At 35.0% G+C, this 24457-nt stretch overlaps 1 protein-coding gene across 1 annotated transcript in view; it reads right to left on the bottom strand.

The window, feature by feature from the left end:
- Nucleotides 1-2331: 2331 nt before the first annotated feature.
- The window catches only part of CAPZA1 (capping actin protein of muscle Z-line subunit alpha 1), a 39386-nt gene continuing 17260 nt past the window's right edge, over nt 2332-24457 (bottom strand). Inside the window, exons 2-10 of the mRNA XM_006217810.4 lie at nt 20536-20599; nt 18610-18661; nt 15329-15392; nt 12498-12704; nt 9428-9507; nt 8761-8839; nt 6198-6269; nt 4703-4765; nt 2332-3958 (exon numbers count right to left, since the gene is read on the bottom strand). Of these exons, the coding sequence (XP_006217872.1) occupies nt 3818-3958; nt 4703-4765; nt 6198-6269; nt 8761-8839; nt 9428-9507; nt 12498-12704; nt 15329-15392; nt 18610-18661; nt 20536-20599 (822 nt within the window). The 3' untranslated portion in view covers nt 2332-3817. The remainder of the gene's footprint in view (nt 3959-4702; nt 4766-6197; nt 6270-8760; nt 8840-9427; nt 9508-12497; nt 12705-15328; nt 15393-18609; nt 18662-20535; nt 20600-24457) is intronic.

Below are 24457 nucleotides of genomic sequence, written 5' to 3' on the forward strand. Positions count from 1 at the left end.
CCTATTTTTCACCAGTTCAGGTCTCACTTTCTTGAAGCCTTCCCCCAAACTATCTGCACTTTTTAGAATGATTTTAGTATGGGTCCAAATAGCACTGAAGGCCATCTGAAAGTTAACTCTGGCCAACAACATTACTGGAACAAACCTATAGTCTCCCAAGATAACTACTTTGGAGAAGAATGTTATAAGCCCTATATTTTTATAGTTCTCATTACTCCATCATTTCTTGGATTCTAAAATTAAGCATTTGAATTTTCTCTAACTTTATATATTCCAACTAGACTGTACTCCCTAAGGCAACTAGAGATATGCCTTAAATTGAAACGCTGAAATTGGTCACTCTAACCATAGACCAAAGGAATGGCTGTGGCAGGTACAATTGATTCTCATTACTTGTGGATTCTATATTTTCAAGTTCACCTACTCACTAAAATTAGTTAACTTCAAAATCAGTACCAGTAGCACTTCTGTAGTTGTTCATGGATGTGCAGAGTGGCAAAAAAAAAAAAAAAAGTCGCCCAAAGTTCATGTTCCCAGTTGAAGTGGAATCAGGTGATGTTCTGCCTTCATGTTTCAGCTCGTATTATAAACACCCTTTTCATGATTTATTTTGTGGTCACATTTTTTGTGCTTTTTGTTGATTTCAACTGCTTAAAATGGCCCCCAAGCCTATGTAGTGCTGAAGTGCTCTCTAGTGTTCTTAAGTAGAAGGCTGTGGTGTCCCTCCCTTAGTAAGAGAAAATTCCTGTTAGGTAAGCTTTGTTCAGGTATGAGTTACGGCTCTGTCAGTGATGAGTTCAATGTTAATGAATAAAAAATATTAAATAAGGCGATTTAAATAGAAACATAAACAAGATTATGTACTGATTGGCTGGCAGAAATGTGACCAGAAGCTTGCAGGAACCTAACTCTGTATTTCCCCTAGGAGCAATGTTTCAGTATGTGCTAATTCAATGTTTGCTGGCAAGTTTACAGAACATAACCACAGTGAATGAGGATCAACTGTAAATTCTTATACATAGCAATGCTTTTTGATGCATTTGGTTTTTGCCCGTACAGGGCTTAGATCTACCCTATTTTTAAAAATATACTCTGTTCAAGGGAGAATTTTAGTTAGCTCAACTTATCTTATGGGACTGTCCAGGTTTGTTCTATATTTACGAATCTTCCTTTCTTTCTTTGATTTCCCAAGTAGTAAGTAGTTGGTAGTTCTATTTAACTTACAAACTCATAAATTGGCATTCAGATTGTATCAGTCTTTTGTGAATTTGGAGGGAATGTGCCAAAGTTTGCAAGTATCTCGTGAACCTAGGTAAGTCTAGCATCAAAGTTCTAGGTTATAAAACAGAACAGGCACTAACGAGGCAACTAACAGAAGCACAACCATCGAGGCACAAATGAAACACATAGTCTTCAGCAGTGTAACTTCAAACCCAAATATAGGAGTGAGTCCTCCCAGAAAACTCCTTTCTCTCTGGCTGGGAAACCGCTTCCCTAGGACATCATAGACTGACTTCAGCAGTGTGGTAAAATGGATACAATCAAGCAAATATTCTGCTGAAGAAGGTTAAGGAAGTCAAGAGGTCTCTGTAGGACTTGGCAAAGAGGGCTGATTTCCTCCCAATTATACAAGTAACCAAGGGCTTTAGATGGACAAGAGACTAAGAGTCTTTACAAAAGTCTATATGGACTAAGGAGATCAACCAGGTAGGCTGATGGGGTTAATAAGTGAAAGGCAAAGGCCAGAATGTTTGAATCTGTTTGCACAACAAGTACAGAGTGTAGTATAGCTAACTGTCCCTCAAAAGGGTGAGCATTTGAACTGGCCTTGAATGCAGGGTGAAACACTGAAATTCCTCTGGTTCCCTATTGGGAACCAGGATAAAAGCCTTTCCCACGTGTACGGAAGGAAAAGCATTCAGAGTTAAGTCTATGTGAAATATTATCCAAGTTCAAGGTACAGGGGGTTCTTTCATTTCTCCTTCCTGCCTAGTAACTGTAACTACTTGGGCCTTGCTTTTTGAGTGATAAGTAGAGAAGATAGATGTTTTTCTTTCTGACAGAAATAGAAAACCCAAAACAAAACCTTTGAACCACCCAGTAGCCACTGAGTAGAGCAGTATGATCCACAGAGAAACTGCTCAAACTTAAATAAAAAAAGAGCTGTTCTTTGCAAGTTCTTCTGATAGTCACTGAATCTACAACAGTTTAAAGTAGAAACCAATTTCAGAAACCCTGAACATTCTCATCAAATAAGATCAAATACAGTTCCACATCTTACCTTGAGAACAAAAGCTGAAGAGATGGCTCAAAAAGGAGAGACTCAGACAATTTAAGAACAAAACAGGTATATTTCTAATGGACTACCTGATACAGAGGATAGTGTGGTATGGATGGATATAGTATGAATGACAAATAATACAAATATATTTTATTTGAAATAAACAAAAATGCTTACACAGCTCAACAGGTCACTTGGAAACAAACTCTTGCTGACTGTATTATTAAGCAAAAACAAAGCTGAAGCACAAACACCCTTCTTTTTTGACATGTATTTGGAGGAAGACACTACTTGGTTTTTAAAAACTGACCTTCCCTTAAGGCCTGGTCATAGAAGTGTAAACAATGTAAATGAATCCACCATTACCAGTTGTCATATCATATCTATGTCACCTGTGTATTCTGAGATCACACCTATACCTGCCAATAAACCTGGGAAGGGATGCTATATCACAGTTACATTTGAGTTCTTGGCAGGCAGGACTGAGGAAGAGTAATCTGAAATAAGTTTTACATGCTATTTAGAACAAATCACTAGTATTCCCTTAAATAACAGGTTACAATAGAAAGATACTGCCTGAAAGTTACCCTTTTCACTTTGGTTCATTTTTAGTTTTTGTTTGTGATTTACATAGTTGTTTGATTCATTTGCTTATAGTACAATCCTGCCACAAAGTATTAAAGCACAAGATACCTATTATTCCTTCAACACCTGCATTTTTCAAGTTTTATACTCTACTATATCCCTAGCATGTCAGCAGTTTTTGAATATTAAAAAAAAATAAATGGGTAAAACTCTTTAAAAAATGCAAATGTCTATAACTATAATGGTACTAGATGGGAAGGAGACGATGAAGGAAGGGAAAAAAGCAAACACGTTCATGTGCAGGGAATGTGGTTCAAGTCTTTGGATTTAAAAACAACTTCCCCAGAGAAGCTGGCTATAATGGAATTTCCAAAAAACTTCCTTTGCCTCCAAAAAGGACCTGAAAAGCCCCAATCCAAAAGTTTGAAAGCTCTAGTTATGTTACAAGTGATGACCAAAGCAAGTGGAGGGAGAAGGATGAATGTGTCTTCCATTCAGCTACAGTTTATCGCATAGCCTCTTTAGCTGTTGGTTGATCAGAAAAACCACTGAAGTACCAGAAGTGCTTGGAAGGTTGGGGTAGAGAAGTACTGAACATGTTACCTGTCTATATCAGTAACAAGGCTTCATGGCTAGGAAAATTTTCTAAACAGTAAAATGACTCCAGGATAGATCTCTCTCCCCATCATTAAATGTGGTAGAATTAAAAAAGAAAAGAAAAGAAAAGATTTACAAGTAGATATAGTGAAGACAGAAAATTACAAGGCAGAAAACACAAAAAGAATCAAGACAATGCTATAGGTTCAACAGTATTATTCCATGAGGCTAGAAAACCTGTTAACTTTGAAAGCCCTAGCAAAATATCACTCTTGTTTATAAATCACTTATTTATCATATGACCACACATTGAATCCTTTCTTTCCACATACTGAAGAATCCTGCATTCAGCCTTTAAGCATTCTGCATTTCTTTGCCAATCTTGTAGCTGAGTATCTTGTTCCAGTCGATTTTGGTGCGGGTAACTGGAAGCTGCCGGCGCAAGGCCTTGAACGTGGTGTCTGACATTGTCTGATAGTTTTCACTAATTGCTGTCTGCAATAGATAATTGAAGATAAGTTGCTTGAATAGAAACCTGATGGTTCTGAATAGGAAAGTAACTCCGTAGTCAAAGGACATGCTTGAGTCCCCTAAGAAGGACATACAGGCCATAATATTTCTAGTAAGCACCTCTCCAACCTCTGAAGCAAGTTAAGAAGCCCGCCCATATTACTTCTAAAACTAGGGCTAAACAAGCATCCCCTGCTTTTCTAAAGTTTGCTTTATGTCATTTTATTTTTACCAAAGTAAAAAGCAGAAAATAGCGTTCAGCATTTGTTTTGCAGTGGGGCTGTTAAAGGGGCAGGGTCCATCCTGAGCAGCAGCAGCGGCTCCATCAAGGTCCTTCCCCGGGAACTACACTCAGCAACTCAGCATCAAGCAGCCAGAGCTTTGAACTGTATCTGTGAGCATCTGTGCTGTATCTCAATGTATTTTGTGCCTATGTTAGCAAGATATGTCCTACAAGTAACTACTTCTCTGCTTTGCGCCATTTGGCCTTAGGAAAGGTTTCATGGGAACGCTCTACTTTGGGACAGCGGGGAAAATCTGCAGTGCATTCAGTGGCGAAACCCTGATTGTAGGCAGAGTGCCAAGTTGCAAGGTCTGTAAAGTCTCCATATTTAGTAACACTGAGCAACATGTATATTTATGTTAAAAGAACAGAAAATTCTGTTAAATATGTTAAAAGCAAAATAATAAGGCATTAGATTGAGAAAAATTAGTTTCAAATCATCTTACCTGATACTCATTTTCTGCATGCTCTATGATTTTAATAAACTCCTTGGCAGTTTGGACTTCATTCTAATAGAGAGAGGAGGGGGGAGAAATCAGGATTTTTAAAAAGGTGTATGCAGTGAATAAAAAGATACTAAGTCCATCTTAACTAACATCTGTATAACAATTTATAATTTTTCAAGTTCCCATGAATATTACCTTGATTCTTACAGCAACCCCGTGAAGTAGATCTGCGGTTATTATTATCACCTCCATTTGGCAGATAAGAAAACAGAATTCTCTTAATTGTCTCAATTGAAATTATATAGCTATTAAATCTTAAAGACAGGATCTGAATCCAGGTCTTCAACAAAAAAAAACCCATGCTTCTTTCCAGTCTACCACAGTATGCCCAAGACATCATGACACATTGAAATTTTAATGCCTTGAAAATATCTCTGGTTTAAAATGATATAAACAATGCCCTCAGACATATCAGTCATATGTCTTAAGCTCAGATACTCCTCTGTTTACTACTTATTATGCTAAAGCAACCAACTGCATTTTGTTTTACATGATTCAGGTACAAAATGAACTGAAACTCTTTCTTCCTTACAGTATTTAGTAAAACAGAATTAAAGGTGAGAGTAAGATTTAATGCCTAGGGCAGCAGTTTCAAGATTCTTTCAAACAGTCAAAACTGCTTTCTATTCATAATAATACTAAGACAAGCCTACTTGCCTTTTTCACTCTTACTCTCGTGTGTACAGTGTAGTTTCATAGAAGCTACATGAGGTGTGATGAATTCCATCACTTTGAGGGCTAATGTGTGAGGCACATATGAAAATCCAGTTGTCTTTTATTATGTCAGACATTATACCCTTTGAGGAAATGTAAATCAATGACTTTTTTTTTTAAATATAGCTGTTTTCTGAAAGTGTTACTTAGGTTAACAAGTAATGGGTTTGTTTTGTTATTTTTAAATTAATAAATATTTTTAACATTTCTCAGTTTTAATCTTTACTAAGGTAAATACTAATTAGATATAACACACAAACAAAAGCAATAACTTCTAGGGATATAAAGAAGTACTGAGAATGCATGCAAAATTATGTCCCTTCTTTCCAGGTACAGAACACAATACTTCTTGATTGGATATTTCTAAAAATACTCAGTTTCTCTAGTGATACGGCTGTAGCCCTACAGGGTTTAGCTTGGCAAACTTTCCTTCCTCCTGGTATTTATCTATTGAAATATTGCTGTCCTTGAGCAAATCTCACAACTGAGAAAGAGGGAAAGAAGTTTGAATTCTCCAGAGCCATTATCACTACTCTGAGTCAAAGACTGTAAATTAACAACAAATCTGGCTAGTTACATACTGATTATATTATATGCCAAAATCAAAGCATTGAAAACAACCTGAATTTCTAGTGGCAGAATCAGTACTCAGGATCAAAACTATTTTTTTAAAAGAAAAACAAGACAAAAGTGAGACAGATATTAAATATTCCACACTCACCGAAACAGTTACTGAATCCTGTACATCTTTATGACTAACCAACTGAACATTGCCATCTTCATAATAGTGAACCTGTGTGAGACAATGTTTGAGCAAGTTATGTGTAGGTCACATAGAAACTTATTGCTTAGAGCCCAAATGCATGCCTTAAGCCATCCTTAATCTTACCAACTCTACATGAATAATTAATATCACCAATAGTAATTTACAGTGGTGGTTTAAATTCACAGAACACTTAAATTTAAGAATTCTCTTTCCTTGCCAGGAAAAACTGATTTTTAATTAAAAAACATTTATTATGTGCTTACTGCATTCTAGGCACTGTGTGCTAAGTCACTGTGAACAAATACAAAGACCTTAAAATAAGATTCCACTTCTTAAAAGTATTAAAATAATCAAAATAAAATCAATGAATGTTAGTTTTTCTCTGTGAAAACCAAGGAATTTTAATGGGTCCTAATCCTTTACACATTTCTCCATCTATACTGTCATTAATATTGGTTAAGTAGAGATCTGACCAGGTGCAGGAAAGCTTTATTAAGGGTTAAAGACAACATTGAAAACAACTATTATACTGGCAAACCAAGCTACAAAAATAAGACAAAAGCAGTTCTGAGAATGTAAAGTGGAGTGCAATAATTATGATGACAATTAGCAAGAAGGAGGAGGATTACACAAGAGACAGACTAACCATTCAACGACATGTAAGGCTCAGGAAGTTTTGGCAACTTACACGATAGGTTCAGTCACCTTAATATGGCTACAAACTGGCCAGACAGAATAGGATCAGAGTATCCTTTTGTTAAGTGCATTTGAACAGGGTCTTGAAAATAGGAGTTGTTATCTACGTGAACAAGGTAGAGAAGGGTATCTAGCAAGGGGATAAAAAGTACAAGAGAATGAAACACAATTGATTTAGTTTAGGGAAGAACAAAGAACTCACTGCAAATGGGTACATGTGGAAGACAGTGCAGCAAAAGACACTGCTATGAAGTAAGTTGGAGATAGACTGTGAAGAGCAAACCACCTTAAAAACCATGTTAAGAATTCAGACTTTACCCTATTATAGGTGAGGAGACTCAGGGAAAAAAGGGAATGTTGCAGCAAAATTACACTTGTGTTATGAAAAAAATAAAGTGGAGGAGCTGAAATTAAGAGTATAATGCTAGAACAGTAATCCAGGTAATGTGCGCTTCCTTCATCTAGTCCATACTACCAGGAGACATTTGAAAAAGGAATGTTTTATCTCTATAAAGCAGAAGAGAAGAAAGAAGCAATAACCTGCACTACTCTAGCTATTATGTATTGACTCCTAACTGTGTGTTAGACCCTATATAAAACATTTTACTTATTACTTATATTATCTCATTCAATCTTTGTAAGAATTCTGAGATAGGGACTACTGTTAATCCTGTTTTACAGATGAGAAAACTGAGGCTTGAGGCAATTTAATAACTTCTCCGTGTTCATATATCTAGTAGTAGAAGCTAGGATCTGAATTAAATTAAAATTCCAAAACTAAAACCTCATTCAACACGCATAATGCCTCCCAATGTGATGCTCTACCAAAAAGTTAGAAATTCCCTGTTCCAGGAAGAAGCAAAGTGTCTCATTAGGGACTTACTCTCCTAAGATACCATTAGAAGAGTATAAAAACAGCCAAGCTCCATCTAGGTAGAAACTATGATCCTATTAGCAACAGAAGGAATTCCCTGAGCAGTATGAACCCACTACACAGCTTGTTTAAGGGACAAAAATATACCATTTTAAAACGCAACTCTTGCTAATCGTTATTAAAGTAAGACTTAATAATAGAGGTACAATTATGTACTGATATTCTCAGTTATCAGTAACTCTTTAACCCAACCTTAGAGTTAGTTGGGCTTAAGAATTAAATCACCCTGAATTTTGAAAATCAAATCTGCTAGGATATCTGAAGACTTCAATCCAGATAGGTATCAAATAAGTTAACAAGCTCTTTATTCACCTGCCTGTCAGTCCCAACACCAGCATTAGAAATCTACTTTGCTTCGTTAATAACATTTGGCCATTGTGTTTTATTTACTTGATTTAAAAACTCTTGCATTACTGTAAATAAAAAAATAAATAAAACAAGCCCATTCATGTAGCTTTCTTCACAACTAAGAGTTAACTTAAATACATATGTACAGATTTAAATGAGATAATATACATAAAAGGCCCTAAGTTACAGTAGCTGCTATATAGTCATGTCTTAACATTTATTTTCTTCTTCCCTAGAACTGCTGTTTGATAATTCCTGGAAAGATCTTGGGTTATCTCTGAAAGAGAAAAATAACAAGCAAGCAGGACACTTCATATGACTATCCTTTATCACCCCAGAATAGTTCTCTGTTTGACTACAGTACTTCTCCAGAAAGGAGGCTTTTATTTCTACTCACTTCTATTTCTATTCACCATCAATTTCCCTTTGCATCTACATACAGTTGCTCCTTATTTCTAATATCAGAACAAATACCAATTTGCAGGTTGGGTCTAAAATGTGTCGTTTTTAACATGGCCTATTAACATGTTAGGATCTCACCTGAATCTTAAGTACTCCAACCACCTGGGCTGTAGGTGGTGTGATGGTGAACTTCCACTCTGATCTCCAGCGACCATTCCTATTAAAACACACACAGAACACTGGAGAATTAGTAATAAGCATATGAAACAGGTAATTTGCCACTGAGGCAGAGAATTTGGGAAAGAGGGGAAAAAGAAACAAGTCATTTCCAGTTTGACAAATACAAAGCACTACCCACTCAAGTATAAGTTTAGTTCCAAATGGCATCATAAGCCCTTCCTAAGTTATTCTGACTTTCATTTTTCATTTTTTCATCTTGGAGTAGAAAACTATGCCTATTCTGTTCATGGGAGCCTCTTCCACAAATGGACGGGCAGTCGAGTTATGCAATTAACTCAAGTGTTACTAACCAAACCCAAGTAAAACTCAGATTTTCCACTAAGTACTTCATTAATCACTTATTCTCACTCAATGTAAGAGTAATTTTTTAAAAGATAGATTATGAAATCTTAGATTTTGAAGAAATCTAAATTGATCACGTCCAAATCCCTCATTGTGCAGGTAGGGAACGAAAAAGCCTCTAAGTCAAATAACTTATCCCAAGCTAGTTAGATTAAAAACCAAGTCTCAACTGCTGGTTTGGTTTCTTTCCAATATAGATAAAAGAGAACATCTACTTTCTTACCAGAAGTTTTTAGGCTGAAACTGGTGGCTTTCAATACACGCAATAATGGTCTGTTGCCCATCTATAGTTTTAGCATAAACCTATTGTTAAAAAAAAAAAGTTAGACTCTTGAAGACATAGTTAAACAACAGATACTGTACAAAAGCAGTGTGCTAAATCCTTGGGGGAGATGAAGTCAGACAGGATGAACTTACAACTCCTAAGAGGTCATGGGATACGAACACAAAGCACAACCTAAGTTCTAGAGGAGATAGTGGTACAATGAATACAGAAGGAAATACTGCTCCTGGTTTAGGGTACAAGAGAGAGGTGTCTTTTAGGCTGGACCTTATAAGACAAACGAGATTCTGATAAGCAGAGACTGAGAATAAAGATGAGTGAGCAGTTTAGGTAAGAAACTAGGAGCTGGTTTCTTTGCCACTGACTGAATGGCAATTAATTCCGTCAGGCCAGAGGTGTGTGTGAAGTGGACCTGTGGGAGACAACATTGGATTGTAGACGTAGGTCATGTAGTAGAAGATGTAAGGTAAGAAGACTGAATTTTATTCTACAGGTAATGGACTGACACCAAAACGGCATGACCAGAACTATTATTTTGGGAAAATTATCAATACTAGTGTACAAGGTAAAATGGAAGAAAAGTTGAAAGTTAGTTAGGAGGCCACAGAATTAATCTAGGCAATAAATTAGGGTAGTACCAACGGCTATCAGGATGCAGAGCACCATCAAAAGTCCAGCAATATATTCCAAGTGAGGGGCAAGAGCAAGGAAGGAGCTGAAGTACTTGCGTGCCTGGATGACTAGAAAGACGGTGGTGTCATTAACAAATTGGGAAGTTCAGATGGAGATGTCCTGCTAGAAGTGAGAAACATCAACTGTTCCTTAGTGTAGAAGAGGTGAACAGAAATGTAATCACTAAAGAGAAGCCCCCCCCAAAGCTTTATAGTCCACAAAATGCTTTTCAGTATATTTTCCTTTGGCTCTAATAAATATGGCGAAACATATTGTTATCATCTACAGATGATATTAAACTATGAGTTTTAGAAAAAGAAATACAGCAATGGAGAATGCCTACATTTATGAAAATAAGTAGAGACACAGTAAGAATAACTAGAGGGTACTGACATAGCAGTCTAAGAAAAGATAATTTCTAGAAGTAGCTTGTTCTGTGAAGTGCCATACAAAAGTCAAAGGCCAAGAAAAGGACACTGGGTCAGGCACTTCAAGAACCATTAGTAACCTCAGAGAGCAGTTTCTGAGAATAGGGACTGAAGCCAAAATTCATAAGATTAAGATGTGGACAGGTTGGGGGAGGATATAGCTCAGGGGTGGAGTGTATGCCTAGCATGAACAAAGTCCTAGGTTCGAGTCCCAGTACCTCTCTTTAAATAAATAAGTAAACAAACAAACAAAAAACCCAGTAAATAAAAGCCTAATTACCTCCCCACAAAAACAAAATTACTTAATTAAAAATCTTCAAAAAAAAAAGAGGTAGATAGGTAACAAGGAAGGCACTAGTAGGAGTCAAATGCTCCCTGGTTTGGTTGTGTATAAGAGAGAGAGATGAGGGAAGGGAGAAAGTGAGGAGAGGGAGGAAGGACAAGGTGGAAAGAGAAGTAACTTACAGGAATTACTATTATGATCGAAGAACTCCCCACCACCCCTGCAAGGACAGGAGAAATAAAAACATTTCTAGATAAAGAGAACTATATCAGAAGGGAAAACAAAGTCACAATTAAGTATCTTGAAGTAGATAGGATTATATGAAATCAAGAATATGGACCATTCTTTCTCAGACTGAAGTACAAAGGAAGAAGGGGAAGATTTGAGCCTCAATCCTATTAAAATGTGGAGAAGTAGATGCCTGTCTAGGGACAAAGGGAAAGAAAGTTTTGGAACATAGTACAGTTGACCCTTGAAAAACACAGGTTTGAACTATATGGGTCCACTTACATGCAGATTTTTCTCAACAGTAAATACTACAGCACTACATGATCTGTCATTGGTTGAATTCATAGATGCAAACCATGGAGACAAAGAAACTATGGATATGGAGGGCCTACTATAAATTCTACTCAAATTTTCAACTACACGAAGGGTTGGAGCCCCTTACCCCTGCATGGTTCAAGGGTCAACCGCATATAGAAAATATCACAGGGATTACTGAAGTGAAATTAAGAATTACTAAGCAGGACAACTGAGGATAAGACACTTTGGTACAGCAGACACTGTTAGAACAATTCCATGACTTTCTGTAGCTCATTTATCAGCTAAGAGAAGAGAGAAAAGGACACAGCAGGGTTATTCAGTGTGGAAGCTCTCCAAATTAATAAGTAGTGACAAATTTTGAATAGGTAACAAATTATAAGCTGAAAGTATATTTAGGAACGAATAGCCAATTTCTAAAAGAGTGTGTGTATCATGTCTCCCTTTGCAGTACTGAGTTCAAGATGAAATTCTGTACTTACCCACCATCATGGGTTTTCACCATTATTTAAAAATGAAAAAACAAGAACAAAAATCAAAAATATAGTAATAATTTACACAGAGCTTACCTTGTGTCAGGTACTTTCTAAGCACTTCATACACATCAATATTATAAGCAACATTTTTCTTAGTAACATATTACATAATTTTACAAAGGAGAAATCATGACAGAATCAAACTAATCATATTTTTCCCACCAAGAGGTATTAAAAGAAAGCCAAATTACCCTTGATTTTTAAAAAACTGTTTAAATATTTCTGATTATCCAATGAAATAATCTAAACTATGCAGAGGTAGCTTTGTAAAAAGCTTTTTTTGATGGATGTAAGGCAATTTCTCATAAATAAATAAAACAAATGTGAAATAGGATACACTGAGATTTAAAAATTTTATGCACTGGGATTTTCAGAAAGAATTTTCCATATAAAATTTTCCATTTATATTCCTTTCAAAAATAATTTAGGGAATAAAATACAGAAAAGACAGTAACTAAAAAGTGGTGTTTGTGATTGGCCTAAGTCTCCAAAGGGTAAGGTAAATTTAAGAAATAATACTCTAATAATAAAGCAGGCAGATACTTAACAGTACAGAAGCCGTTGGAATAATGATCTTTCACATAGGCCCTTAAAGCACTGTCACAGGATTCTCTCCAAGACTTCAGACTTCCATCTATTTCTTCTGGCTGGGGGTCACTTGCTTCTTTCCGTAAGTGATCAAATTTAAAGGAAATTTTGTTTCTTGGATCTAAAAATCTGCTATTACCTAGGTCACCGTGTTCTGTAATTAAGACCTTCCAAAGAATAATTACAAATGTAAGTAACTCCGTAAAAAAAGACAGTTCTTGTCACATTTTATAAAACAAAAACTAAAGATAATTAACTTTACATTTAATCAGATTTTTCTTTCATAATTGATTTTTCAATCAATTCAATTTCTTATAAAAATATTATGTTTATGGGTTCATAAATTTATTTCAACTCTAAACTGCAGTATTTCCCTCATCCTAATGATACCCTTCATTTCTTGGTTTCTGTTTACTATACTACCTATGTGTATACTATATACACAGCTGTAATAACATATGTACACTTCTGTATTCTTTTCACATATTTTATGAACCTTTTCCAAAGTCATAATATTTAGCATTTAAAATAGGTAATACAGTCATATTCAGAAATGAAAAAAATATATATAAAGTGAAATTTTTTTCTCCTTTATCTCCCATCCACCAGATTCTAGCAAATTTCCCCTTCCTCACAAAAGTAACTGATTTTATTAATTTAGAGCAAGACTTGGCAAGCCATGCATGCAATGCCACCTGTTTCTGTAACTGAAGTTTTGTTGAATTCAGCCCCACTTGTTTGTTTGTAACGTCTAGTGCTGTCTATGGATGTTTTCCTGCTACAACAGCACAGTTGAGTAGTTGGGACTGACTCTACGTCCCACAAAGCTGAAAATAATTTACTATTTGACCCTTTACAGAAAAAATTTGCCAATTTCTAATTTACAGAATTCTTTCAGTGTTTTGTTTTTTTTTTTAAACCAAATACAAGCAAACATTCTAATTCTCCACCCCTTCTTTTATACAAAAACTACCATATGATACTGTACTTTTCCTTTAAAAAAATTTTAATATACCTAGATCTTTCCATGCTGGTACTTGAAGAACTTCCTTGTTTTTTATTACAACTATATGACTCCACTGTATAGATGTACCTAAATTTATTCAACCAGTCTCCTATTAATGGATAGTTGGGTTGTTTCCAAACTTTTCCTATTATGAACAATACTGCAACAAATGTCCTTGAATGTTCATTGTGTGCAAATTATGCACATGTGCTAAGCATACTTGTGGGATAAATTCCCTGAAGCGGGACAATTGGGTCAAAGGGTAAATGTATTCATAATTTTGGTAGAGACTGACAAACTGCCCTCTCTCATAGGATGTTGTACCAAGTTACAAGCCCATCATCAAAGCAGAAATTTTAACTGGCATTTCTTTTCACCTTAAAAAAAAAAAAGTCATTTATATTTCCTCTTCTGTGAACTGGATGTTCCTATCTTTTGCCCACTTTTCTACTGAGTCTCTGGTCTTTTTCTAGTTGAACTCTAGAGATCTTTTACATGTGTTTTGAGTATAGTTGATTTTCTGTTATATGCAGTGACGGCATCTACTTTAATAACTCAAATATCTTTCCTTATTTTCCTTATGTGTCTAAGTAATACTCTGTTGTTGTTATGGCTAAGAATGTGCTCTCCTTTTGACTACATTTTTAAGCTGGCTACCACTGGTATACAGGAATGTTCTTATATAACGTATCTGGACACAGCCCTTGTTATTTCAATAATTATTCTGTATTAGTAAAGAATACAATATTAGCTGTAAGCAGTATTTTTCATTTGTTTTTCTAGTATGTTTTATCTTTTATACTTGTAATTAATCTATTGTCATTGAGAAATTTAAGCACAAATATAAACCAAAACAAACAAAAACAACAAGCGAAAACAAATTCCTGTAATCCCAATACAGAGAATTAACATTTTGGTGAATATTTACCCACATTTCCATGTCTATGCTTATCTATATACTACTTTATTTCTGAGTCTTAAGATGCATACGTTCCTCCCAACCCCTCAATTTAACATCTCATAAAATGAGATACATCTTACACTTGACATCATCTTAGGACTGTGTCACAGTTGTCAGTGTTTTTTCTTTCTTAGTGGCTCATAAAATTATGATGCATCTTTCATAGGATTTAAGATGTATTGATTCTAACACAGTATAACTTTTCTTTAAATATCTATTTAAAAAAATTAACTAGCATAATTCTACATGTTTATGTTTTAGCTTAATATAGCATGAAAATCTTCCCACTTCAATATTTCTATCAGTTTTCAATAGCCACACAGGATTCTGGCCTACAGATATTTAATTTAATGTTAGACATTTAGATTGTTTCCAGTTTTTCACTATTATAAACCTTGTTTCAGATAATCTTTTTACACATTTATATGCTTATTTCCTTAGGATAAATTCTGTGTGGACTTGTAGGTTCAAACAAGATTCAAGACTTTTAAAAGGCATTTGGTATTTGGTGTGATACTGCCTTTGAAGTACACATTAATGGATTTGCAAATCCCTGTCATATAATAACTGCAGTAATAATGAGAATATGTAATTTGCTTTGTTCCTGTATCTGAACAGGAATTCCTGTTTTCCCATCTTAAATATGTCTCCTGTTATTCTTACCAAGGAGAATTAGACAGCTAGAAAAGTTGTATGTAACTCAACTTCCTTTATTTCACTACAAAAGCTAAGAAAACTAAGACATGAATTTATTCAGCACCATCTGTTCTACAGAGTTTCTACTACCTTCCACGCAAAGTCTATCTAATAGGAACAACCATTACCTGATCTTCATATCCTTCTATCTTCACAGGTGTGAACTGATCCATGTTATACTGGGCAAATGCACTGTTTTTCAAAAAGCAAAAAGGGAGAAGAAGGAGAGAAAAGAATTATATATAAATAAATACAATAGGTAGTTTATGTAACAGTGAAAGAAAATGTGAAAACACTTCCTGGAGCTTTTTCCCTTTCTCTCCAGATAACTGATGTTATCATAATGCCTTCAGCTTTCTGAAGGAAGTCCTCCATAGAGATCTCAGAAGTACCCCAAGCTCTGAAATTACCTTTCCCTCTCCACTCCTAAGCTCCAATAGAGTTGACACTTGGACAATTCCTAAGTTTTAAGCAATCTTACTGCGAATTACCAAAAGTTTTACTCATTTAGACAGACATTTTCAGTAATTTAAAAGAATCTTCAGTTGATGCACTGTTTTAGAAATAGCCTCTTCTTTATTCTGGGCTCTCTGAGGCAAAGCAGAGGAGAGACCATAATAAAATATACTGAAAGGCATTTGACATGAGAAGAGGGTGAGGTGAGAGTTGAGCATGAGTCAAATCTCAGAGGAGAGGGTAGAGTAGAGGCTATTAACAAAAGGGATATGAATAAATAACCAAAGTACATGTCTAATATTATTGCTTGTTTATTTGTCCAGTGTTAGATTTATTAAACTGTATTTTCTATGGCTCTCTAGTATATTTCACACAGTAATCTAAAATGCAAAATAAGGCAAAAGAAAGACTGAAATACGCTGCAGTAAAAGAAAGCACAATTCTAGTATCAGTCTTTTCCCAGAACCTATTTGCCAAGGGAAAGAGTTAAACATGTCTCCAGCCCATTTTAATTGATTAAGATATCTGTTAGGCCACTGGTTTTAAGCAGAGCATTAAGCTCTTTCTAGACTCTTCAAGAGAAACCAGAGTAACAAATATTTAAACTTCTTCAAATATTTAAGGCTAATCTTCAATTTTCTCATTTTAAGTTATTGCTGTGCTTAAAATTTTAAATAAGTCATTTCCTTAATCACCACATCCCCATGTAGCAAAATGAGTCCTAAGCACACTGTCTCTTCAGAAAGGAATATAAATTAAACATTCACGGAAAGTGGATTAAACAATACAAAAAAAAAAAAAAAAGAAAAAAAACTTAAGGAATAGAGAGTAAATATTCCACTACAGGATATGTCGTAAGACCATAGATTACAAACACTAACACCAAAATGTGTTACCACCTTATCCCATCTCAAGTAAATGGTATTTCCAGTCCACCAGTTGCATATGCCAAAAATTTGGAATTATCCTTGATTCTTCTTTCACACCTCACATCCAGTCAATCAGTAAATCTTGCAGATTCTACCTTGAGCACATATTCAGAATCTGACTCCTTCCCACTATCCCACAATGACCACTCTAGTCCAAACCACCACCATTTATCTCTGAACTACTCTAGTAGTCTTCTAAATACTCCTCTTACATCAATCTTTGTTCCCCTGCACAGAAGCCAGTGATAATTCTAAAATATAAGTCTCTCTGCTCAAAACTCTCTAATAACTTTCTATCTCTCTCAGAATAAAATCTACTCTTTAACATGGTCCACCACACCCTACGTAATCCAGAAGTGTTAGGAATTATCAGAGAATGGTTCTAGTGATCAGAAGCACAGGTGAAAATCTAGGTAAAGAGGGTAAATCTTCTTTCAGGAGTCATTCAGGATTCCTTCATTTCATATAGAAGGTAATAATGATGATGGTGATTACTAAAACATTTACTGAACACTTACTATGAAAACTATGGCCAAGGAATTGAAGTACCTCATTACAGAAATAAAACTGAACTCTTCATCACTACAGAAAACCAAATATTTGGACATAAGACAATTCTTCTTTAGCAAGAAGGTGCTCCAAGAATCTAGAGAGTCTGTAAGAACCAGAATATTTATAAATACAAAGCATTGTTGTCAGCGCAATTGAAGCATCTGAATACATACTAAATTCTAATGTCACTCCTAATTGGAAATGGGACAATAAGCTTCGCATGCAGTCACCCTTAGGTCCTATCATTCCACTCCTACCCTCGATTTCAGTAATACCTTATCAAATGGAGTGCAGAGTAAATTTATTTTGGGTGGCTCTCAAGAATGAAACTAAGACCAACATGGCAGGCAAATCAAAGAACTTGCCTTGTGAAATAGTAAATTCCTTATTATTAGAAGCATTCTGACTGGATAACCATCTGTTAATAGAATGTAGATGAGATTCTTTCAATGAAAGGGCAGAGGGTAGACAGGGGTGCAAATAGCAAATCATGAGCATCTTTTTCTATAGCAGATTCTATCCATCGAAGAGAAACCAGTGCTAGAAAATATCTTTAGGATGTGCCTAAATCAATGTAATATAAAAGGTCAATGTATATAATTGGGGCATCACTCATCATGACAATTATAGTGACACTGTGCCAATTTTACAATTGCAGGATTTGGTTCTAAACTAGCACTATAGCTAGGGCAGAAGAAGACTGTTTCCCAGGCAGCAATTCTTAAAACATGTTCTATAGTTAAAGTCTAAACCAATTAAACATCAAACCAAATGCCTTTATGATAATTATTTGTTGCTCTGCATCAAAGTCTTTGTTCCACCTCCCCACCCCACTCTTGCACATCATTATCCAATTCTGGTTTCCTCTACAAGGGAACTCTGGGCCAGCTGGATAGATAGTAACTGAAAAAAGCACTCTGTATTGAAGTAAAGCAGAGTAGCAATAAAGCCAGAGAATGGGGGTGGAGTGGTCACGGGAGCTGGAAAGCTACACAGCGTTTAGATTTGAGGAAGACAAAAAACCCAACCTACCAACTAACCAACAAAACACCCATTTAATGCTTTTGAGGACAAGGACAAAATGAAAATGATACTCTAGAAAGACTAATTAGCCTGATAGTGATAAGGAATCAGTGAGTAGAATAACCATGCTATTAGTCTACGGTTAACTCTATTAAGGTACTTTATGAATATCAGCCATTCTTTGGTAATGTGAGAAATGTGATCATTCCTCAATAGCAGCCTACTCTTTCTGTAACTAGCAGTTATAAGTAAGATCATATATTATAAGTTTTAAGGAAGTAAACAACATTTGGCGGTAAAAGGGTTTCTCCAAGGGGGGAAAAAAGTTGTTAAAACTGACTGCTTTATTTTGAAGTATTTTAAACTTAGTTTTCAGGGTACTAGTTTACCATCAACATGGTTTACTCAATATTAGAATACGATGTTAATGGATTTAGAAGGCTACTTACTGTGCTGCCCCTTCCCTGAGGAGATTGTCATTATTAAGTAGTAGCCGGACATCTGTAGAGGAAAACAATGATAAAGATGTTAAAATTAAAATGTTCAGTAGAAGGCAAACTTGAAATTTTAGCAGATTTCTAGGTTAGATTTTTAGAAAATCAGGCTTTGCAAGATTAGTCTTTGGATATAATATATACACAGAGATACTAAAAGTGTACACAAAGACATGCTCATGTTCATAGATTTGCATAGGTTTGTGGTACAATAATCCAACAAATTCTCAAGGAATTCCAAAACAAATGAAAAATATGTTTTATAGAACATTACAGTTAGGATTATTAATTTTGTATCTAAAAAATCCTTTCAAATTAGATTAAGAATTGTACCATTTTCTATACCATCAGACCAAGAAAGGTGGGCACAACTCAGTCAGGGGCAGTCAAATTGCTGACTGTATTTTCCTTTGGAGAATCTAATGTGAGGGCCTATACTATCTTTTTAAAAGGCTGTGAGTCAAGAGTCTAGTCATTTTTCTTTAGGAAGAGGAGGGTCCTTATTACTAAGAAATGACCAAGCATTAACTCTAAGAGAGAAGGCTAATTATATATAAGCTAAAGGCAATGGACTCTTAGAGTTTCTGAAAGGCCTGGCAGAGGCCAATGTGTAGCGTGCCAATAAAAACCAGCCCTCATGCCACAAGTAGCTTGCCAACTCTTAATCTAATGCTTTGGTATCAATTATTCTTATAATATTCCTGTACAGTACATTCAGTTGTCAGATATAAAACAAGGTACTTCTAACTACAAAGGGTATTAATTTTTAAGTCAAGAATTTATCTGAGCTAATCAGCTGGACAAAGTTCAAGTCGAAGGAGAATTTCTAAAAGCTCAGTTGCTGAAAATTTATATTTGGTCAATATGAAAGAAACATGAGGGAAAGAACAGCTGCATGTTTGTCTTGCTGTTAGTGCTCAAAAACTGACACATAATTGTGTCTATAAGAATGTCTAGATTTACTTCTGTTGTATTATTTTACCCCTTGTAAATAATATTTATATATCTTCCCAGTAACTTTCCCTTTGCATCATTAATTTTAACCAATGGGGATTACTGATGTGGGACTCTGGGCCAGATGCACACAGTTCCTCTAAGCAGGTAATCTTCTAACATAAAACCAGAATTTCAAAGTAAATATTCACTAAACTGAACCAAAATGCACAAAGACTATGATTTTACTGAAGGGGAACTTTAAGATGAATTCATTTATAACTTAAATAGGGATTATGATAAGTGATATTATCATGAAGTTCAAGATGCCTCATCTACATTTTTTATTCTGTAAGTTTTGTTAAGACAGTGAATAGTATGGAAGGTTGTAAGTATATTGGAATAGTGGTTCCCAAACTGGCTGTGATTCAGAATCACCTGGGAGAACTTCATAAAACAGATTACCCATCTCATGCCAGATAAAACAAATGAGAATCTTAAAGAGGATGGTAACATTGGAATCTGTATATTTAACAGGCTTCCCAGATACAGTTAGTTCAGTCCCAGTAGCTCTACAAAGTGCCTATGCTATGGCACTTACTGAGTAAAAGCACTGAGGGGATTTAAGCTATGATTTATAATGACAGATATAAACTATGAAAACAATTTAATATCATTTCTACATTTATCGATATTAAACTACTTTAAGTCTTTTCTCACATAAGCTAGGTATCCTAATTTATGGGTTAAGAGAATGCTTTTCACTCAGACCTGGGTTTAAAACCTAGCTCTGACACTTTCTGGGTGATATTAGATAAGTTATTTAACTTCTCTGAATCTTGATTTCCCTAGCTACAATGTAAGGATTAAAGAGACAGGAAGCACTCAATAAGTGCTTGTATGTAATTAAAGAGGGTTTAAAATAACTAAATACTAATCTTTACTCACCATTGAACACTTCATTGAATTCCCCTGGGGGTGCATGAGTGATGAATTTAGCAGCTATGCGTACCTAAAGAGAAATAAAATTTACAGTAAGAAATTATGAAGAGTAACATACATGAGGGGAAGAAATTAAGATTACAAAAATTTTTATCACATCTCTTAATTTCCTGTTTAAATCTTTACTGTTTAGGAGCCTTCAGATTTTCTTTTCATAAAACATTGCAAAGTGTTTATTATTGATATAGGTTTGTTCTGATGTGGGGATATGTGCTGCTTTGATTAATTTTGAATTTTTCTTTTTAAAAAGCTGAACAATCAGTTTTTGGTCAAAATATACCACAGTCAAAAAAAAAAAAAGAGAGAAAGCTATGATCCTATTTCATTTATGAACACTTAAGCAAAACTAAAGAAAGTATCAGGAACTTGGTAGTATACCAATTTATGCTTATGGTGTTTATCCCAATGCAAGGATGACTCAATACTAATAAGTCAATGTAACTTATAAATTAAAGGAACAAAACCTTGTGATCATCTTACTTCATGCTGGAAAAAAGACAAAATTCAGCACTCATTCAAATATTATAGAACAACGATAAAATTACTAGCTTCTGAAGGAACAAACTTCCTTAACTTTATAAAGGGTTATTCACCAAAATTTTACAGCATACCTAATAATGATGAAACCTAAGCAGTGTCACTAATTTTAAAAGCAAGACAAAGATGATTATCGTCACCTAAACTATTCAACACTATACTAAGGGTCCTAAAGAATGCTGTGGAAAATATTTCTTCTGCTATTCATTGTAATTCCCTCTCCTGCCCACTACTGCCATTTTGTTTTTTGGTCTGTTAGAGATGGACACATAAATGTTAGAGTCTAACTTGCGTATCTGTTTTTTCTCCTATATTTTATCTTTTTTGGTCATTTTATACTTTGTATGGGGAGAATTCTTCAGCTCCATTTTTCAACTCACTAACATGGCCTTTGGCTGTGCCCATTTTGCTATTCACAGAATTATTTTAACTCTTCTGTTTTTAACCTTTAAGACTTTCATTTTGTGTATGTGCGTGTGTGTGCATCTCTTGAGTCTCTTTGAGGATATTAACTATATTTATTTTTAAAGTCTTCTTTTATCAACTGCTTCCTAAGAACTTATTTTAAAGTCTTGTTCTAGCAACTGTTTCCTAAGAATTTAGATCTGTTTGCTGAGTTTGGTTCTTCTCTTTCATGGTAACTAGTTTTCTACAAATGTATGTTGCTCCTCTTTCAATCTAATTTAGTTTGCCTGTTCTGTTTATCTGTAGTTTGTTTCTAGTCATTGTAGGGGAGGGAAAGAGTAGACTTGCTGCTTGAGAGCATGTGAGCAGATAACCTTCTGAGTGAGCCTCCTAGAGGCCACAGGCTACCTGGGGCACTGCCTTGCCTCTCTGCTTCTAATGCTCATTCTCAATGCTATATTCTGAGGACAAATGCTATTTGTCTGCAGCTTAGCCCAAATGGGAATGAAAAGAGGAGACAAATGGTCCACTAAGCTTAGAGAACAACTCCCCAACTAATCTACTCCAGGACAGTTCTGAGTTCTTTCCTTCTTGCTCCTTAAATAGATCTCCTCAGAATGGCTCCTATGTCCATAAGAGTTTTTCTTCTGTGTTTCCTCTGATCTTATTTTTTCCCCCATGTTTTTCAACCATTCTCCTTTCTACCAGGAAATGCTAAAAAAAAAAAAAAAAATTGGTCCACCAATGACACTCATACTATTTAAACTGTTATTAATTTATTTCTCTTCCCACTCCATTTTTTCCTATTTTTTTGTTTTAAAAGTTTTGACATAAAAGGTAAGGTAAACCATGTGCTCAGTCTGCCATACAAATTACTCTTTTCAAGTAAAATATGAAATACAAAGAATATACAAACCTAGATGAAAGAAAAAAACAATTCAGTATATCATTTGGTGATATATGTATACACATACACACACATATATAAAATAATGTTAGCAATGATAATAGGACTGACCTCAAATGGATCTCTCAAGTATAATTCTTACACACTATGAGAGGAAGAATGTTGGAAATTCTCTAATACTTGATTGTGTATAAAGAAGATTCAACTCACTGATGACGAGCAACTCAGAGGAACATGGTGTATCTAACAATAAACTGAGCTCTACTTTCCAGATAGGCATCCTCTGTTGACTTCTTAATTTCTTTCAAACAATTTAAAGTTCTTGTTGACCCAATCAAATTAAAGTTACCATCAGAGTCTTACCACCGTTAAGGAAAAAAAGCAACCAAAAAAGACTTTTAAGAGTCTTTGGAAAATAAAGCTGGGACTCAAAAGAGAATTAGAAAAAGAAATACTTTACGACTTTAGTATCCCCAGGTTTATACGGAAGATCTTAGGTGACTTTGCTCTTATCCTACAAAGAGTAAAAGAAAAGCTGCTCCAGAGCCAAACATCTTTTCAGTCAAAAAGGCCTACTGATTTACGGAGCAAGGTAGAATGGAAACCCTGGATTCTAATTACTGGCTCTATAGATCCAGTAACTAAGTTTATGATCTTGGAAACATTACTAACCTTTTTTGGTCCTAAGTTTCCTCATAATAATCCAACTCCTAAAAAAAGATGAGGAGATCTGCAAAATTTCTTGAGCTATAAAACTCTATATAACTTACTAAGGCTCAAAAGACAAAACTTATATGTAGACTATGTGGAAGCAAGGATGTGGAATCCATACCACAAACACTCTAGGATATTCTCATGCACATGAAATTTGAGAACCCTGCCGTGACAGGGTAATTATAGATAATACATTATTTTTCTGGAATAAAAACTGGTAGAGATTAAGTGGAAATACTCGATAAAGCTCTTATATTACTAAGCAACAACAACAGAAAGAGGGGTTTCAATTAGGAAGTAAGAAATGCTGCTCAAGTCGTGAGAGTTATACTATGTAGGACTAATAGTTTCAATACAGATTTCCAACTGTGTGTATCTGCTTTAGCATGTACACAATCATGTTTCTGTGCTCTCAATAGTTGCTATCAATCACTTACTTCAGAAAATAGCAAACCTATTTTGTATAGCAAACCTCTGTTTTTAGTGTATTTGTGGTAAGTCTGCTGAGCAGCTATGATCTATTTCACTTTGTCAAGGCACATTTCCCATAATCCTTATGTAATTGTGAAACTCCCCTCAGTCAGGAAAATTGAAATGTATGCGGTTCAAAAATATATTTATATACTACTCAAAAGCATCTTCCCTAAAATGAATAAAGCCAGTCATATTTTACATACTTATTAATGTTTGAATGCATAATAATAGTTACCAAACAGAAAATTCAAGTTACTAATACTTCTGAAGTTATCCCCAAATTATCAAAAGTTACAAAATGACAGAATTGCTGTAACTGAAATAACAGACATTTGGATAATGGACAAACTGACACTGCATGTAAAAAAGAAACAGTACATCCATTCAGCAAACATTTACTGAGCAGCTAAGAAAAGAAATGTCAGTAAGTAAAGATTAAATACCGAATAAGACACTAGTCACTGTACTCAAGGCTCTGTCACCTAAATAGTAATATAGCAAGCATTAAAAGGCACAATGAAGCACAAAGGAAGGTGCAACTCTAAACATGCATCTAAGGAGGGGATGGGGTGGTCGTCAAAGGCAGTGATGTTTGAGCTGGATTGGAGGATGAGTATATACCAAGGAGAGCATTCCATGCAAAGGGAATAATACCTACAAAGACAACATAGAACAACAAATGGAATGGAGATATTAAAAAGATTTGCATAATGTAAAATAATGCTACTTTTCCCACTGATTCTTTTTGTGTTTTCAAAAATAAAGTGTTAAAAAACCCAAAAAACTAATCATGTTAACACATGCAATAAATTTATCACTGTTGTTTTTAAA

This window comes from Vicugna pacos, chromosome 9 (assembly GCF_048564905.1).
Source record: "Vicugna pacos chromosome 9, VicPac4, whole genome shotgun sequence".
Classification (NCBI taxonomy): Eukaryota; Metazoa; Chordata; class Mammalia; order Artiodactyla; family Camelidae; genus Vicugna; species Vicugna pacos.